Source organism: Manis pentadactyla, chromosome 15, assembly GCF_030020395.1.
Source record: "Manis pentadactyla isolate mManPen7 chromosome 15, mManPen7.hap1, whole genome shotgun sequence".
Taxonomy (NCBI): Eukaryota; Metazoa; Chordata; class Mammalia; order Pholidota; family Manidae; genus Manis; species Manis pentadactyla.
The window spans coordinates 66,308,658-66,327,049 of record NC_080033.1 but is presented as its reverse complement, the minus strand read 5'-3'; the positions used below and the strand labels follow the sequence as shown (position 1 = coordinate 66,327,049).

At 50.3% G+C, this 18,392-nt stretch overlaps 1 protein-coding gene across 1 annotated transcript in view; it reads right to left on the bottom strand.

Moving 5' to 3' along the window:
- Positions 1–17,361, bottom strand: part of BCO1 (beta-carotene oxygenase 1) — a 30,227-nt gene extending 12,866 nt beyond the window's left edge. Inside the window, exons 1-7 of the mRNA XM_036909345.2 lie at positions 17,210–17,361; positions 13,360–13,488; positions 8,936–9,065; positions 7,232–7,379; positions 5,499–5,646; positions 3,095–3,306; positions 309–566 (exon numbers count right to left, since the gene is read on the bottom strand). Of these exons, the coding sequence (XP_036765240.2) occupies positions 309–566; positions 3,095–3,306; positions 5,499–5,646; positions 7,232–7,379; positions 8,936–9,065; positions 13,360–13,488; positions 17,210–17,273 (1,089 nt within the window). The 5' untranslated portion in view covers positions 17,274–17,361. The remainder of the gene's footprint in view (positions 1–308; positions 567–3,094; positions 3,307–5,498; positions 5,647–7,231; positions 7,380–8,935; positions 9,066–13,359; positions 13,489–17,209) is intronic.
- Between the last annotated feature and the right edge of the window lie 1,031 nt (positions 17,362–18,392).

Sequence of the window (18,392 nt, the reverse complement as noted above, 5' to 3'; positions counted from 1 at the left end):
CATATATGGGCATATATATATCAGTGTCTGTCCATCTATGGAGTGAGAGAGACTTTGGGAGGTAATACAAATACATCCATGATGGGCTTGTTATGGGGATTCTTTTCCCTTTGAATGTAACTTACATTTTCTAAGGTTTCTGCTATGAAAAAGTACCCCTTTCGGAAAAATAATGAAAACCATTTTCTGTCTTTTTTTAAGAACAGCTCATTGTCTATTTTAATGTCAATCAGATCGGTGCCAACATAACATGCTGTCTGGGCTCACATCTCCCCAGGAATAAAACGGGCCTTCCCTCAAGCTCTTACCTTGTCCACATGCAGGGGCACAGCGAACCTCTTGAGGGTGGGGATGGAGGTGAGCCTGGAGTTCTCTTCAAAGTCCTGGTTCAGGTTGGCCAAATAGAAGAGCTGGTAGAGGCTGCTGTCCTCATAGGCGATGACATCAAACAGGAGGCAGCCGTCCTCCTCGTAGGCATTGACGTGGTGGAAGACCACCATGGGGTCCGTGTAGAACTTGATGGGCAAGGGCTTCCTAGTCCTCTGGTCGACGATGTGGATGTAAGTCTGAAAGAATACGCCCACCCAGGGGTCAGCTCTCCTTCTGCCAGCCCGATGCTCTGGCACCAGGTACTGGACAAGACCGGCCCTGCCACTGTTAGCTCTTGACCCTGGAGCGGCCCTTCCCCATTTGACCCTCTGTGTGCCATCTCCAGAGCACCAGCCGCCAGGAAGCCCTGGGTAAGGGGAGCTGCCAGTGGCTGTCTGTCTGTTCTGTCATGGCCTTCTGCAGATGGAGGGGAGGGAGTTTGCTGCACTGACAGTGTTTGAGGGAGGCCCTGAGGGTGCCCTTCCACTTGACGCTGACTCCAGGTGGGCAGTGACAGGCCAGCTTCCTGGCATCCTGGCAATGTCCATGTTGGACAGAACCAGCCTGGCTCTGGCTCTCTAGGCCCCCCTGGGCTCCACCCACAGCCAGAGCCCTAAAAGCCTAAACCCACGCCCACCCATTAGGTCCCCTCCCTGACCTTCCTGGTTTGTAGAGATGAGGCTGTCACAGAGCCCCTTGCCCCGGGGGCTGTGGTGTGGTGACCCATTCTAGGTAGGGAGCCCACCCAGGGGTCAGCTCATCAGGCATCCGCCCGCCACTCTGGGTGTCCTGAGGCCAAATCGCTCTGGGCGGTAATTAGCCATATCTGCAGCCCCAGTTGCCTAATCCAAAGTGTGTGTGTGTGTGGGGGGGTTCTTTCTTTAACAACTCTGACCTAACCACCCTTCTCTGAGGGCAGGGAGGGACCTCTGCAAACTGGGCTCTGGCCGTCCCCTCCCAGCCTCCTCGCCTCTCTCCTGCCCCAGAATGGAGCTCTGAACATTAACCAGGTGTACAGAGGGGGCTTTGCCAGCATGGAGGTGGGGGCGCAGTATGGGATGGCAACAGAGGGGTGACTATCTTAGGTCTCTTCTTCTCCATGACCCCAGTCCCTGGGTCAGCCCCAGGGACTTCTCAGTGATCTCTTCCAAATGCATCCCAAAGCTCTTCCCAGGGCTCTCTGCTCTGCCCTCAGGGCCTCTGTCTTCTCACTGTGGAATCCTCTGAGGGCCAGGGGCTCTCCAAGGGCTGCAGATTAGAGGCCTGGGGGCTCTGAAGCTCCTGCCAGTGGGAGGCGCTTCAGTTGTGTTTGGGGAAATGGCTGCAGAGCAAAACCTAACTTCAGCTGGCTTCTTCCTGTTGGTGCCCTTGCCCGACTCAGTCACTCCACAAACATTCTCAGAGGGCCTATGACACATCAGGCACTTTCTCAGGAACTGGAGAGACAAAATGAAACAAAGCCCTTCCTTTCGTGGAGCTTATACTCCAAGGGGTGAGGCTGACAGTCAGCAATCAGATGCACCCTGCACTGATTGAGGGGCATTGCCAAAAGACACTGAGCAGGCGAGGCAGGTCTATTAGACACATTCATCAAGGCAGGCCTCGGACCTAGGTCGCTTGAGGGAGGAGGCCATCTGAGGAAGAACATTCCAGGCAGTGGGGACAGAACATGCAAAGTCCCTGAGGCAGGATGTGTTTGACTGGCTGGAGATACAGAAGGAGGCGGGGTGAGCCGGGAGCCAGTGGCTGGGACGAGAGCATGTGGGAATGTACAGCGCACACAGGCCGGGGAGCGAAGCCTTTGTATCTTATTTGGAGGAAGATGTGAAATCAGTAGAAGGTTCTGAGCTGAGAAGAAACCTCCCCAATCTCTTTGTCCCCTCAGACACCTCATTCTCAACCCTGAGAAGAGAGGACAGGCCTCAAGAGCTTGCCAGTCACAAATGGGACACTTATTTGTGTATGTATACAAGGCATAGAAAGAGATGTAATATGATGTTAAATAGAGTGGTGGAGGGGGTTTGCATGGGGATGGGAAGGGGTATGGACTTCCTATGCCACCTTCTAGACGTGCATATTATTTGAAGAGATGACACTGAGAATTACTTGATAGTTTTCATGAGTAAAAATTTACTTGTTTGAATGGGAAGTAAATACACACATATATATATTCATACACACATACACACAGACATTCAAACATACAGGCACATGTATAAATATGCACACCCACATGTACACAAGGGCATACACGCTTTGTGTGCTCAGGTGCAGCTGAATGAAGACGTTTCCTTGTGCCGTCTGGCTGAACACTGTGCTATGCCGTCTACGTACCCTATGGCCCTCCCCTGATGTCGCCAGGGACTGCAGGGACACTGGAAGGGCCATGGGCGGTGGAGGCTGTGAGGAGCGGGGTGCTGGTCAGGCCTGAGAAGCAGCCCCTCTGCTGCTGGGTCAGTGCACGCTGCCCGGCTGGTGCTGCTGCCTTGCCCAAGGTCACACCCTTCCAGAGACAGTCCACTGCTGACCTACTGACTTGGGCTGGCCCCTTGCCCTAACTCAGGACCCCCCCAGATTCCGAACTCTCTGGAATTGGCTGATGCCTCTGGGGAGACCGCCTAGCAACTCACACCCGCCCTCCCAAAGAAACGTGCGTGCTGACCTCCACCTCGGAGGCTGGTTCTTCTGGCCCTGGCCCTGGCCATCCTGGTGTTGGGGGCCTTACCTTGTCCTCCTTGTGGAAAGTCATGCAGGAGGCCCAGCTCACCCCTCGGAAGTAGGCAGTCAGCATCTTCAGGATGTCCAGCTTGAAAGGCTGCTCGAGGAAAATGATGCAGTTCTCGGTGACGCCGAAGCTGTGGTAATAGCTCGGGGAGAGCAGCGAGCGGGAGGCGACGGAGCAGAACACCTCCGCATGCTTCAGGGGGCTCCTGCCCTCTAGAGAAAAGCCAGCCTCAGTGGCAGCCCAGGGCCTAACTGCCCCCCAACACTGAGTGTCCCAACTGACCCGGTCGCTCAGAAGAACCTTCCCGTGTGAGCTGACGACTAAGAGGAGGCCTAGGCAGAGGCTGGGGGCCCTTCCCACTCAGCACCCCCCGGGAGACCTGCTTTACACCTGAAAATGTGCCGCACGGAGTCAGGCCTCTGGGCCAGCAGTCCGCAGCTGAGACCCAGGGCTGAAGCTCCCCTCTACCTGCTTTTGTAATCAAGGTTTATCTGGAACACAGCTGTGCTCCCTCCTTGATACAGAGTCCGTGGCTGCTTTGGCTTTCAAGCTAACATGGCACATTGAGTAGCTGCCATGAGCCATGCCTGCCCAGCCTCGAATCTGTACTCAGACCCTTTGTAGAAAAAGTTGGCCAACCTGGCTCTGGAGCACGGCTTCCCAAACCTTAACATGCATGTGGATCATCTGGAGAGCATGATAAAATGGGGAGTTTGACTCAGTATGTAGGGTTAAGAGCTCGAGGTTCTGCATTTCCACCAAGCTCCCCGGTGATGGGCCAGCTTCCCAGGCTCAAGCTTTGATACTCTGTAGAGCCACCATTTGGCATGTATTTCGTAGGGTTTCCATGACCTTCTCTTGGCACTGCCCATTCTGAAACACTGGAGAACAAGTCTATGTGTCTACTGCTGAGGAGCCGTCACATGTATTGGATTCCCAATTTACAGACGGGGAACCGAGGCATGGTGGAATGGTCTGTCACTATGGCCAAAGGCACAAGGTTAAGAAGCCACGAAGACAGAGCCCCTGAGCTTGGCCGCCAATGCTGTCACGAGGGACTGTAACACTCAGAGCGAAGGGAGAGAACAGAATGAAGTCACGGAGGAATCCAGGTACCTCGCCCAGCGCCCCAACGCCAAAGGTGCTCAGCACATGCTCAGTTTTCTTGTTCCTCTGCGGGGATGAGTCAGCCACTAGCCAAAAGGCCTCACCACCCAGGCCTGGGGCTGGTTTATAATGAGTTATCTGCAAGCGTCCCCACCTTTCTTGTGGCCACCTGTGCACCCTGTAAACAGCTGTCTGGTGGGAGGGATGCCATGGGGCTGTGGGGTAGTTCTTTTCTTCACAAAACAAATGGTACACAAAGCAAGAGGAAATGAAAAGCACCCTGGGCCAGAAGGCAAGAGATGGGAGTGAACCTCAGGGAGGCACCGGCAGGAGCAGCTGCCCAGTGGGGAACTGCGTAAGCCTTGTGTCACCTGGTACCCTGGGCCTCGCAGTCCTCTGTAATATAAGGGGCAAACTCAAATGCCCAGACCATCTGCAGGGCTGATGCTCTAGGAGTCTAAGCTAGACCCTATTTCCCCTTTTTGGCTTAATTAATGGGAGTTCCATTTAACAAGAATACTCACTATCCCTTTTGAGCTTGCAGGCTCATATTTGCTGGCAGAACCTGGTGATTTGCTCAGGAAGTTCTGTAGGACTGTGGGGCTGGGGACCAGCAGGATCACCGACGGAAGCCAGTTTTCCTAAACCAGTCAAGCCAAGCACCCTCGCAGTTCTGTACTATCTCCTGAGCTCTGTGCAGTCACCCTTGGAGGCCTGGTCTCTGGGGGGGTGTCCCAGGAGGGTCCTGGACAAATAAGGGCTGGGAGCCCCCCACCAGGGGTGTGCAATCACATTTGGCCTGGGCTTTGCTTCAGGTTCCCAGCCCTAAACAGAGAATGCCCGAAGGCTCAGAGAACAGGTGAGGATCTGGAGTGGGTCCTGGCAGGGCCAAGCCCCCTGAACAACTCTGGAAGCCTGGGTTCAAGGGCTGGGATGCACGTGGGCAGCACAGCCCTGATGTAAAAAGGTTTGTCAGAAACTAAAAAACTGCTGGATGGGTGGATGGATGGATGGATGGACGGAAGGAAGGAAGATACATAGATAGAATGATGCACAAATTAATGAATTAATGAACTGGAGCCTAAGGAAAAGATTAGAACACCGAAGGGATTCACTTCTTCCAAAAGGAAGCCCAGCACATCCTTTTCTCCTGAAGGAGAAAAGGAGCTCACGGTTAGTCAGACTCATCTATGAGAGCAAGTGTCAGACTGGGCCTCGAGTCACCAACACAGAGCAGACCTCTCTGCAAGGAGCCGCCCCTGGCGTCTGCACCTCGTCACATCCCCGGATAAGCTACCTGGCACTGTGGCAGGGATCTTGAACATCACATATCTCGTCTTCCTCTTGTCCATGATGGATGTGCCCATGTTGAGGACATTTCCAGCCGCATCGTAATGAGGATGTGATGTTGCCAGATTTACAGCCACGTATTTATGATAATCAACCTGCAAAACATGAAAGCCACCTGGTTTTAAAAAGGGTGAAATCCCTCCTGAAAAGCAGACTGAGTCTAGGTTTAGGTAGATGATGGCTATTTTTGCACATCTCCTGATCTGAAAATAAGGCAGCCTTCACCTTTAAAAAGGATGTTTACTCTTGCGACCTGATGTAATCTCACAAGGGGCCTCCTACAGCAAATGGATCGCAGGGGTTTGGTGAACTGTGGGTATTTTCGGTGGCGGTTGTTACGACCCTGCCTCCTGGCCCTGCCAGGAGTCCTCAGCATGGAAACAGGGCCTTCCCTGTGGAGAGCTCCAAGCACTGACCTGGGCAGAGGGGGCAGCCTTGGTGCTGACCTTGGCCACCGGTCTGTATCATTCTGGTTGAGTCATTTCAATTCTCCCCCTTTGCATTCCATGAGGTATAAATCTCCAGGCCTCTCCCATAGGATTATTCTGGGAATGGAGAGGTTACAAAAATATCTGATCAAAGCAAAACTCAACTAACAAGCTCAATAATGACCCCCGCTCTCAACAGGCCACAGCCGTAGAACAATGGCACGTCTGGGGAACTCACTGCCCGCCCTTCCTCCCCGAGAATAGCACAATGTCCGGCCGAAAGTCAGGCAACGCTTCGTTCTCTCCCAGTATTTCCTCCCTGCAGCTTTGTGGAGAGCGTACATCAGCTGGACCTATGCCTCCTAGCTTGAAAGGAGCTGGACGGAATTTCACAGCTAAGAAAAGCGTTCCCTTTAACAGAGCGTTACAATATATTGAGAGGACATTAAGGTTTTCAACAGCCAGCTGGAAAACATTGAAAGCGGGTCTATTGATTTTTATGAAAATGTTGCCTTGATTCTGCCCAGGAAAGGTACCTGCTTAGGCATTTATTTTGTACCCCTGACTAATGCCTCCCTCTTCAGGTCAAAACCAGGCAGGGCTGCTGGGAGTCCTGGGTGTTCTAGGACAGTCATTCATTCAAACACACATGGAGCCCCCACTCAGTGCTAAGACTACGGACATTGTTACAGGTTGAATCGTGTCTTCCAAAAAAATATGTTGAGGTCCTAACCCCTGGTATCTATATTTGGAACTAGAGTCTTTGTAGATGTAATTGAATTAAAATGAGGTCATTCTGGATTAGGGTGGGCCTTAATCCAATGATGTGTATCTTCAGGAGTGACGGGAGTGCTGCATCTATAAGCCAAGGAACCCCAAGGACGGTGAGAACCACCAGAAGCAGGAAGAGGTAGAGAAGGGTCCCTCCCTACAGCCTGCAGAGAGAGCACGGCTCTGCCAACACCTTGAGCCTAGACTTCCAGCCTCCAGAACTGTGAGAGAACACCCTTCTCTCACCTAGTTTGTGGTACTTTGTTATAGTAGCCCTAGGAACGACTACAGACACAGAGATGAGAGGACACAGTCCCTGCCAACAGCTTAGACTCCAGTGTTAAGCGCCGTGCTGGGGAAGCCCAAGCTCCAGAGGCATTAGAGGAGGGGGTCCTCCTGTGGGCTCCTGCAGGCCACGTGGCCTCACCCAGGGCCTGTTTCATGAGTCAGGAACTGATGCTGGCTATAGGTTCTCTGTTACCTTCTCCAGCGTTTCCAGAGTCTGTGGGTTGATTCTCCTGATGTAATTGGTCTCCGTGGTCGCAAAGAAGTCTTCTCCACACTTCATGATGTTAATCAGGCAGTTGTCTGTGAAATCCGGGAGGGTGTGGGACAAGTAGGAGAAAGCCCTGTGGAGGAAAACCAATCAGTGGCAAATCAGGGGCTGTGTCCACCCAGCTGGAAAGTCTTGCTCAAGATAACTTCAGTTTTCCTACCACTTAAAATTCTCTACTTCAACTAAGGGAGAAGCAGTACTGGGGCCCAGTGGGTCCCTTGAGAAATCCTGAGGACTCGGACATCAAGTTGCTCAAAGATACTATCACATTGAAGCAGCTAAGAAGTGGGTTAGCTGGGACAACACAGCCCCCAGCTGAGCCCTCCCGGACTCTCCACGTCTGACGGTCTCCCGTACCAGGGCCAGCAAGGGCTGCTGGACTGTTCCCAAGTATTTTAAGAAAGTCTACAGAAATCATACATGAAACCATTATGGCCCCCCAAAACTAGCATCACAGCTATTCCTCACTTTTGGCAGGAATGTGAGTCCACCATGGATACCTCAAGTTTGCCTAAGAAATTAGTTTTTTCAAAAAAGGAAGGCAAAAGAATGCTGAGTTAAGAACTCATCATCATTAGTTTGCTCAGAAGGCAAAGCCAAAGCAGGAATATCCCGCATCTGTGTATGGCCTAGTGCTCCGCCTACTGGCGCGTGATGGAACAGCAAGGATGCCGCACAGGTTGTGGTTTGAAGTTCATTCCCTTCCCTTTTCCTCGCTGGCTCCTCCCCCATCTGCCAAAGTGAGTTCTGGGCTCCTGTGCGTCAGCCTAGCCCTGGATCCTGGAACTGGAGAGATGATGTCAGTTCTGGAAAAGCAGAAGTAATCTTCCATCTTGAGGCCAGTCTGTCCCTAACACATTTCATAACTCTTCTATATATATAAACAGTATCAAGAAGGAGATACTGATGGCAGGCCTGATTCCCAGGCCAACAATTTGATTTGATTGTCGAGTCTGTAATGCAATCATATGCATCATGACGCTGATGATTTTAAAAGTATCTGAGTAAAAATCTTCCCCCATCCTTTCCCATTTGTCAATTTCCCACCTCCCATAAATACTCTTCCAGTTTATGCACATACAAGCAAAAACAAATCTAGCTTTCCCCATTACACAAAATAAATCATGTTATATGCTCTTCCTACACCTTGCCTTTTTTTCCTACTTAATATATCTTCTAAATATTTCTATTTATACATAGAGGATATCCTTGTTCCTTTTTACTTCAGCCTGGTACTTTTTTATGTAGTTTCTTGTTATTCATTTAACCACTCCTCTCTTGATACATTCAGGTCACCTTCAGTTCCCCATACAGCAAATAATGCAGCCGTGAACAGCTTTGTACATTGCCTCAGACATGAGCAAGTATATTTCTAGAATGAAGGGAATGTGCATTTGTAATTTTGATAGATAATGCCAAATTGCTCTCCCACCAGCCACGTGGGAGAATACCTAATGGTCTGTCAGATGCTCTTTGCCTCTCTTGCTATTAGTGATCAAGATACATGGACAGAGGCCTGTCAGGTGCGGTTTTTTGTCTCCCCCAGAGAACTGTCATAGGAGTGAATGCTGGTTGTTTTGACCTTCAAGGACATCGAGGAGCACAGCCAGATTAAAAATGGGCAATTACTTGGAGAATATGTTTTTGCAGGGGTCCGGATAGGCCATCGTTCCAAACTCTGACACCACGATCCTGTTGGCCTCGATGTTGGCTTTGTAGGTGTCGCTTCTCAGGTATTTGCTCCTATAATAGACTTCACCTGAAAGAGAAGCAGCAGTGTGAGCCTTGGGTCGATTTTGGCCATTCTGGGGTCCCGTGGGAGGCAGGCAGGTGAGTTCACCAGGACAGCCCCCTTTTACGTGTGTGTTGTATACAATAAGCATTCGGAGCAGGCTCTCACACACCTGTCCTCACTTGAGACTCACAGCAGTAAGGGGAGGTAAATATTCCTACAGCTCTGTTTTACATGAGGAAACTGAGGATCAGAAACGGTCAGTCTCCTGGCACAGCCTCACCCAGCTGAAAGGCACCGACAGGAGCCGTGACCGTCCCTCCCATTGTGTTGATATCCCACCAGGCAGGGTCCAGATTTGGAGGACTGGTCCAGAAGGCCTCATAGCTGGGCTGGGTTTCCCCAGGGCCTGGTTCAGTCATGAGAGCCCTACACTGACAATTTTAGCCCCTGGAGTAACATTTGATTTCTACTGCAGCCAGAGGGTGACCTAATGCCCAGTTCTGCCTACATTAGAGGGTCGGTACGTGTGTTGTGGCTAATTCATCTGCACATCAGACAGAATCCAGCTCATTGCATAAGGGCAGGGACTCTGGACGAGTTCATGCAGACCACCCTGAAAATATACCAGGTGGTTTTAGACTTGTATTCGTTTCCTTAGCTGCTGTAACAAATTACTACACATGTAGGAGCTTAAACAACCCAACTGTTTATCTTATTATTTCGTAAGACATGGTCACCAGCGGGTCTCATGGGGCTGGAATCAAGGTATGAGCAGGGCAAGTTTGTCCCAGAGGCTCCAGGAGAATCCATTCCTTGCTTTTCTAGCTTCTGGAAGTGGCCTGGATGCCTTGGCCTGTGATTGCATCATTCTGACCTCTGACCGTGTTGTGGTGCACACCTTTTGTGACTGAGTTGCCTGTGGTCCTCTTTCCCTTGCAATAACCCTTGGGATTGCACTGAGCCCACCCAGATAATCTGCCCATCTCAAGGTCCTTGATCACATCTGCAAAGACCCTTTTATTATGGACAGTAGCATATAACATACTCACAGGTTCCTTCTGGGGAGAGAAAAGGGAGAGAGAGGAGGGAAGGAGACCAGGTAGGAGAGAGCAGAGGAGGCCCAACTGAGGAAGATGGGGCAGGAGAGGCTTCATGGAGGAGGTGGCCCCTGAAATAGTCCCTGGAAGATGAGGACAATGGGAACACAACAGACTGGGGAAACAGGAGTAGGAGAGAGGATAGGGCATTCCCATTTGCTCTTCCCAGAAAGTCTGAAAGCAAAGGCCTGGCAGCGGGAAATGTGGCCCACTTCCTGCCAGGGCTGAGTCGCGATGGGCTGGAGCCAGAGGCAGGGGCTCGGGAGGAGGAATGAGACAAGGCTGGAGGTGGGGAGGGGTCCCTAACCGGGTCTGTAGGGCTGTGAACACTGAGCCCTATGTCCTTCATTGGGCTGACAATTTGAAACCGATCTGGTTTGTTGTTCTATTTTGTTGTTAATTAGCAAGTGACATTATGTTGATTTCCTCCCAAAGAACATATTCCTTGCTGTAGTATAATATATGCTTCCACTGTTGGTACAATTATAATATGCAAAAAAGTAGGGCCTGTGACATACTTACATTTCATTCCCATAAAAATAAGTTATCAGAGAAATGCCCGTCACCTATCCACTGCCACAGTGATAGGCTTAGAGGAGAGTACACATTCTTGAGAAATTCTTGCCCAGTGCATTTTTATATTTTAAGAAAAGGAAATAGGACTAAGAACTAATATCGACTGAGCATGTGTGTGCTAAGCACTGCTTGTGCATTATCTTCTGAAGCTGGAGAAAGAATGAGAAGGTATTTCATCGTCTTTTGCAGTTTTATTAAGCACTTTATGTGCATCATCTTGCTTAATCGTCAAAACATTAGAAATGTATAGAATATTCCAACTAGAAATATGTTCTTTAGGGGGAAAAAAATCAACACAATGTCATTTGCCAACTAACATCAAAACGAAACGAAATACAAACAACGCAGCTTTCAAATTTCTTACTAAATGAAGTACCAAGGGCTTGGGCACTCATGGCCCTACAAACCCATCTCCCAGCTTATTAAATTGAGGCACAGAGAGGTTGAGTACCTTGCCTTAAGCCACACAGCTAGTGAGTGGTAAACTGGATTCAAAGACTGACACAGAGACCACAGTCAGGGTGACTGTTCTGTCTGATCCTCATTATTGAAAATATACCTATGGAAATGTGCTATCATATGTGCCGGGCTTGATGGAGCTTTGAAAACTGAACCTACCCATATAAACTGCATCCTGATCAAGGACACGGGGAGCAGCGCCTGGGCAGCCCCCTGAGGTCTGGTACAGTCACAAGCCCTGCCCCCACCCCGGGGAACCACTCTCTTGACATCTAACAGCCTCCCTTTGTTTTGCCCTTGGGGTTATGCTCTCCCGTTCCTCTCCAAAGGCTGGAGGTGCTCCTCAGTAGGGGGGCTCCTCCCTGCACATTCAGGTGGGCACAGTGGCGATGGCAGTGAGAATCATAATAAAATTGCAAAAGACGATGAAAGACCTTCTCATTCTTTCTCCAGCTTCAGAAGATAAACTATATGCCCCTAAGGATCACCCAGCCCTCCCCAGCTGGCGTTGGCAGTTTTAAATGAGACGATATGATGTAAGGAGACAGGCCCACTGACCCCCAGCATCACTTGGTATGCGATGGCTGCTGAAATTCTGGATTGCCCAACAAAATCCTGGCAGCAGGAAGTCTCACCTGGGGGTTAGGGAGGCTGCACACTGGTGTTCAGCCACATGCTACACAGAACCTGCCTTAGGGCCATCCTGGCCTCCCCACCGCCCCCCCCCCCAACCAGACTGTCTTTTGCTGGTCACTGAGGATTGCCACCCACAGATACTAGCTGAGGGGCTTTGCCTAAAATGCTGAATTCTGTTCACTTGAAATGTAAACACCCATCTCAGGCAGTTGTCAACAGGCAGCCCATTTCCTATAAACAATCAGCCCCAGAGCCTGGAGCGCTGGGGGACCCCCAGGAAAATGTGTCTCTGGAATTGCTCAAGGCTGACACTTGACTTTGAGGTTGAGATTAAAGAAGGCGCCTGTGCATGTGCCCCACCAGCCTGCGCCTGGGCAAGCCCCAGTGAGCCACATTCCTTCTGAAGGCCCGCGAGCGAACAGAGATCCTGCCTGAGATCCTCCAGAGCTGGTCCTGTTTGATATTTGGGGGGAGCTACACATATGTGTGTACACACACACACACATTTCTGTGTGTATGTGTTAATACACACATATGTAATCTTTTTTTTTTAAAGAAAGCTCATTTCCCCAAAGTCTGCTTTGGAGCTATAACAATTAAAAAAGTCACCTGGGTAAGGCTAAATTCTCAAGGGCTCTTTGGGCCTCTCTACTTTGGTGGCTCTGGCTCTTGCAGTTCACATGTTCAAATCCTCCTGGGACAATGACTTTGCCTCTTATTAGAAAATTACTGAATATATATTGCTGAGGGAGACCTGGGGTCACTCACCTTTAGGCCTGCTTTATGAAAATTATTAATTTTGAAATGATTTGAGAGGTATAAAAATGAGGGCTCCTGTATGCCCTTCACCCGGCTCCCCCTTCTCCAGTCTTCATTTACTCAAATCTGTGTATGTGTGTTTTTTTTAAAGCATTGACTTTTATTGGCTTCTGCGGAAGGCCACAAGCTATTTTTCTACCTTTTCACTTTCTTACTGCAGTCTCTTCTTATTGATTTGGCACTAACTTAAATTCTCTACACTGGCTGTACGCTAGAATCCCCTGGTGCTTTAAAAGAAACTGCAGAAGCCTGAGCCCAGCCCACTGCCATCTGATGAACTTGGTCTTGGGCAGGCCCAGGTAGCAAGGCTGGAGGTCCAATAAAGAGGTCCTCTGAAACCTCAGTGTGTTCAGGGTAATTTCAGAAATGTGTTAGATACACAGATGCTCTGTACCTGCCCTTCGGGATCATGATTCACTCACCCCTCAGGATTTGCTGCTTTAAGGAGTATCCTGGTGGGTTCAGTGCAGGAGGTACACAAACCTCCTTCCAAAGAACATGGGCTTTGTGTTATCCGCACATCAGAGAACCTTGCTTGCTCTGAGCATGCCCTCTTGAATCATAAACATTTTTGGTTTATATTTCTACACTTGGAACACGGGGAGCCAGGAGAGCTCCAGAGGAGAGCAGAGACAAGGCCAGGCTGGGCCACGCCAACACAGCCGTTGTTTTAAGCTGCTAGATTTGTGGTCGCCTGTTGCAGCAGTGACAGCAAACCGTTGTGTTCTTACCGTCTCTGATGGTGAAGCTGTGGAGCAAGGCCAGGCCGTCAAACCAGTGGTTGTACCTGGTTTCCCCCACTGTGTGCATTCCAGGCCCATTCCGCAGTAGGGTTCCCTGAAGCCATGCTGGAATCTTGCCTGTGGACATAAAGAACGTTTAGCCTCTGGTTTCTGTGTCCACACCAAACAGCTGGAAGAAACAGCCCTGGAAAGGAACTGAGGCCACAGCCCCAGTACCACAGCTGCATCCATCCATCCATTTACTCAGCAGTCCTTTCAAGAAAGGGCAGAATATACTTGGCACTGGGCTGGCACTGGAGACACCAAGGTGAACAGACATCATCTGCATCATCAACTCACTGCCACCCACCGAGGAGACAGATGAGTGAGCAGACACCACCATTCACTGTGAGAAAGACGCTCAGCAAGTGGCAGTGTGGAACCTCACCCCAGGAGGGGCCAGGGCAGGACGGGGCTGCTTCCTGGAGGAGGCCTGCCCGAGGCTCCAGGGAGAGCGGCTCTGCCTCACAAAGGCACAAGGAAGAAACATTCCAGAGCTGGGCTGTCCAATATGGTAGTCACCAGCCTCATGTGGCAGCGAAGCACTTGAAACCCGGCTAGTCCTTCACAACTGAGATGTGCTGTAAGTATAAAATACACACCGGATTTCAAAGACTAAGGGTGAAAAAGAAATGTAAAATACCTCATTAGCAATTTTTAAAATACTGACCTGTACTGAACAATTACATATTAAACTGACTGTATACTTAACATAACATATCCAAAATACTAAAATTAATTTCACCTGTTCCTTTACTTTTTAGAATGTGGCTCTAAGAGAATTTTTACCGTGTGGCACGTCCTGTATTTCTACTGCACAGCAGTGCCCCGGAGGTAGGGGGCTGTAGCAGACACACTGCGGCCCAGGCTGGGCCCCTCGGCCCCGCACCTCCCCCCAGGGCTGCTCTCGGCAGAGATCCTGGGCTTTCTGCCCGAGGGCTCTGTTCTCACCACAGGAGCTGCTCCGCCCACACACCTGACAAGCTGGAAGCACCTGGAGAGTTAACACTCCCGGAAGTGGCTCTCAGGCAAGGATGGCTGGGAGGTGGGAGTCAAACACGGCCACTTGCTGGCCCTCAGCTGGGGTAACGCGAAGCAGGTGGTACACCACACCCAGAGTATTCCGCTCCAATGGCTCCCAGTGATCAGTGGCCTGACAGTGCCCCGTTTTATTGGCTTCCCTCCTAGTGTCTCTCAGGATCGCATCCTGAATGAACTACCTACCCCTGAGATCTTTTCTCTGGAGGAACCTGAATTAGGAGATCAAGGACCAGTTCAATGATCAGAAGTGCCCGCTATTTCTTAAGACTCGACTCCAGTTTTCAAGAGCACAAGTACTGAAGCTGGAGAGTCACATGGGCCAAATAACACAGGGCAACAAGACCGCACTTTGGCTTTTGTTTGATGTTAAGAATGAGACACCTTTGACCTTTACAACAGGGAATGACAGCACTGGGTTTTTTTGCAATTTTTTCTGAGATACAATTCATATAACATAAAATCTACTGTTTAAAAGTATATAGTTCACACTCTTTTATACATTCACAGTGTTGTGCACTCATCACCACTAATTCCAGAACATTCCCATCACCCCCAAAGGAAACCCTGTGCCCATTAGTGCTCACTCTCCATCTCCGGCCCTCACAGCACCAATCTGCTGTCTGTCTCTAGGGATCTGCCCCTTCTGGACGCCTCATAGTAATGGAATGTGCTCTGATTTGGGGTTTCACAGTTGTGTCTGGCTGTGGTGTGGGGTGTGGGTGGGAGGGAGGAAACCAGAGAGAGGGCCAGGGCAGCAGCAGTAGGGGCAGAGGAAAAGGAAGGAGCAAAGAGTCTCGGAAGACACAGAACTGACTCAGAGTTCGACAGACTTGGGGGAAAGGGGCAGGGACTAACAAAGGGAATGGTCGGACTGCTCAGAGACCAGCACCCAGGGGCAGCAGCAGGTGAAAGACAGCAGGGAGAGATCTGGGCATGCAGTTAAAGCTCTAGATACAGTAAGAACACTTACTGAGCACCATGTGCCAGGCACAGGGTTCTGGTGGATTAAATCACTTGGTCAGAGCTGCAACCCCATGTGGAAAGTCCATGCTGACTTAATTATAAGAGGAAACTGAGGCAGGAAATGCTCAAGCAACTGGCCGAGGAGGTCTCAGAGCCAGTGATGCACAGCTGGAAATGCAGCCAGAGCCTCGGGCAGATGTGTTCACGTAGGCACGATGTTTAGTTATCTGTCAGCCAATGGGCGCTGGCCAACTGGTTAGACCTGACCTGGGGCTGGAGCCTGACCCCGCTTGCCACCGGACCTGGGCAAGTTGCTGCCCTTCTCTAGTCCTCGGCTGCTGCCAGGTAGCAAGGTGGGATTTATAGCAGTGGCTCTCACACATGGAAGCATTCTGAGGGCTTGTGGAAACACGGATTGCTGGGCTCCACCATCCAAGTATCTGACTCAGTAGGTCCGCAGTGGGCCCAGGAATGTGTGGCTCTGCCAAGTGCTCAAGTGATGCCGAGGCTCTGACAGGGGTGGGCGGGGGAGGCAGCCTTTGAGAACAGGTGATCTAGATCTAGGGTCCGATTCTGCCTCTAAGGTTTTGTTTTCTAAAATTTCCAAGGACTTCCACACAGTCACAAAACATGAGATATAAAGGGAGGTATAACAGTAACAGGTTCATGGCATCCCAGAGCATAAAAGGACAGGTGTCATAGGCTCTTTTAAAGTAAAATTAGTAAATATACATTTTTTTTACTATTTATAGTCTATCTCTTTTTACTATCTTCACTTATCCTTTTAAAAGTTAAAGAAAATACTCAAATATTAATAGTGTTTAAGATGGAAATACAGCTGATTTTTATTTCCCTCGACATTCTCATCTGCACTTCCAAGTTTTTTATATATGGATACATACATACATAACCCCCCCCCCACACACACAAATTGCACACTACGCTTGTCATCAGAAACAAATATACAGGAAAGCTGTCCTTTCAAAAGGCTTCAAGGCAATTCTTCAGGTGAAAAGCTCCCATCTGACTTGCCTCACAAGAAAGTGTTCACTGTTGTCCTGTCCTTGTGAAAACACCCAGTCCACCTATCGGAAAAGGCAAACCCACGTGCCTGAGTTGAGCCCCTGGCCGTCTCAGAACGCTGAGTGAGCGCCACCCCGGGAGCCCACGGCTTCAGAACCAGGCCGTGCCCTGCAGAGCCTCAACAAGATGGCACCAGGAGGGCAGCAGCGCAGAAGAGGAGAGAGCAGGAGAGGTAATAAGGAAGACGAGGCACAGACTCGCGGAAGCACCGTGCCTGCGGGGGGGCCCCCACTCCGGGCCGGTTTTATTGGCTCCTCAGGTGCTCACGTGCCCAAATCACTCCCACGCAAAACCACCTGGAGGAGTCACACAGGGCCCTGGTGTCCTCTAGTGAGCACGTGCAGGGGCGGTGCTCCTGCACGCGTCTCGCACCACTTTGAAATTAGGGTGCATGCATTTGCACAAAAATGCCATGGGCTTGGAAGGAGCCACATTTTAAAGCATAACCCCACTGTATGTGTTCTACTTGCAGTATTCCTGGAACTCATCTCCTGGAAATAATGAGCATGACCCGCTCTCCCTGGAAGCTGAGTTATAACATATGAAAGCACAGCTAGGTTTTCCCAAAGAACGTGTCTGGGTTATGGGTCACTTTGCCCCTATGTCCTGTTTTCCAGATTTTCCAAAATTTACAATTGGTATACTTTTCTAAACAGAAAATAAGTGTACACCTAAATCCATTAGCGTCGATCATTTACACAAAAACGCTCACCTGTCACTTTGGCCCTCACAGGCTCCGGCTGTTCTTTCTTATTTCTGCCAAATATTATATCCATGGCACAGGGCGCCGAGGGAGCGTGGTGTTGACAGCGAGCAGACGCTGGGCTGTGTGCAGGGCCCCGGCTCTCGGGCTCCTCCTCTTCCTCCCCCACCCCCCCTGCTCTCCTGCAGCTTCCCCCTGTCCCATCTCCTTCCCTCCTGCCACGGCCCGCTTCTCCCTTTGCTCTTTCCCCCCTCCCAGGGCCTGGCATCTCTTGAAACGTGCAACAGGGAAGCTGCGCTGGTGGCATTTATGTCGGGTCAAAGGCCAGTTCCCCAGCCACGTGAACTAATCTCTAATCCTCTCCTATCCCCGACTCCCGGTTCCAGGTCCACTTTTTGGCTTAACTGAGAGAAGCCAGTTTCTTGCTGGGTGTGTTTACACTGGCGAGGTAATGTAGTGGTACATCCTGCTTAGGTATGTGTCTGAAATACCCAGCGCAGGGGCTGGAGAAGAGTTACCATTAGACAAGAAGAGACTGTTAGGACCGCCAGAAACACCTGGGATCAGGGGTGCCGGGAGCCCTTCGAGCACGTGAGCTCCTGCTCTACATCACGTGAATGCTCAGCAGAGACTGGAAAAGTTGCTGTTGTTTTTTAAAATAAAGGTCCCTGAGCCTCCCCCTTAAAAAATTATACATAAAGAGCAACTTAATTTATTAGACAGTACTTTTCTTGGAGACGTAAACATAACATGTTTACTGTATCCATTTAAACAATTTGGGGAAGCAAAAACTCTACTCAAGAGCCATGAGGATTAGTAAAAAAAAAGCTTCAGCTCAACTTCCAGGCCTATCAAGAGGGGGAAATGGTGCTTGGATTTGATTTTAGGGTTTCCCCGTGTTTGAGCATGTCGGTGTGATGCCGTTGCCTAAAATCCATAATTGAGTTGCCTTGAATGTTGGGTGATGAGTTAATGAACTCATCCTAACTCATGTTGCTTAAGGGGACCCACTGTCCCTCTCGGTAGCGCAAGAAAAGGGTGGGTGTTGTCCTTCATGCAGCAGCTGATGAAATGATTGTCAGGTGGGGCAGAGACCGAGCGCCAGTATCTCAGAGCGTAGCCTGGTCTGGCTGTGTTTCATGTCCCCCGTCCCTCTGGCTGTACTTCCCATCACCGGACTGGGCGCTTTAAA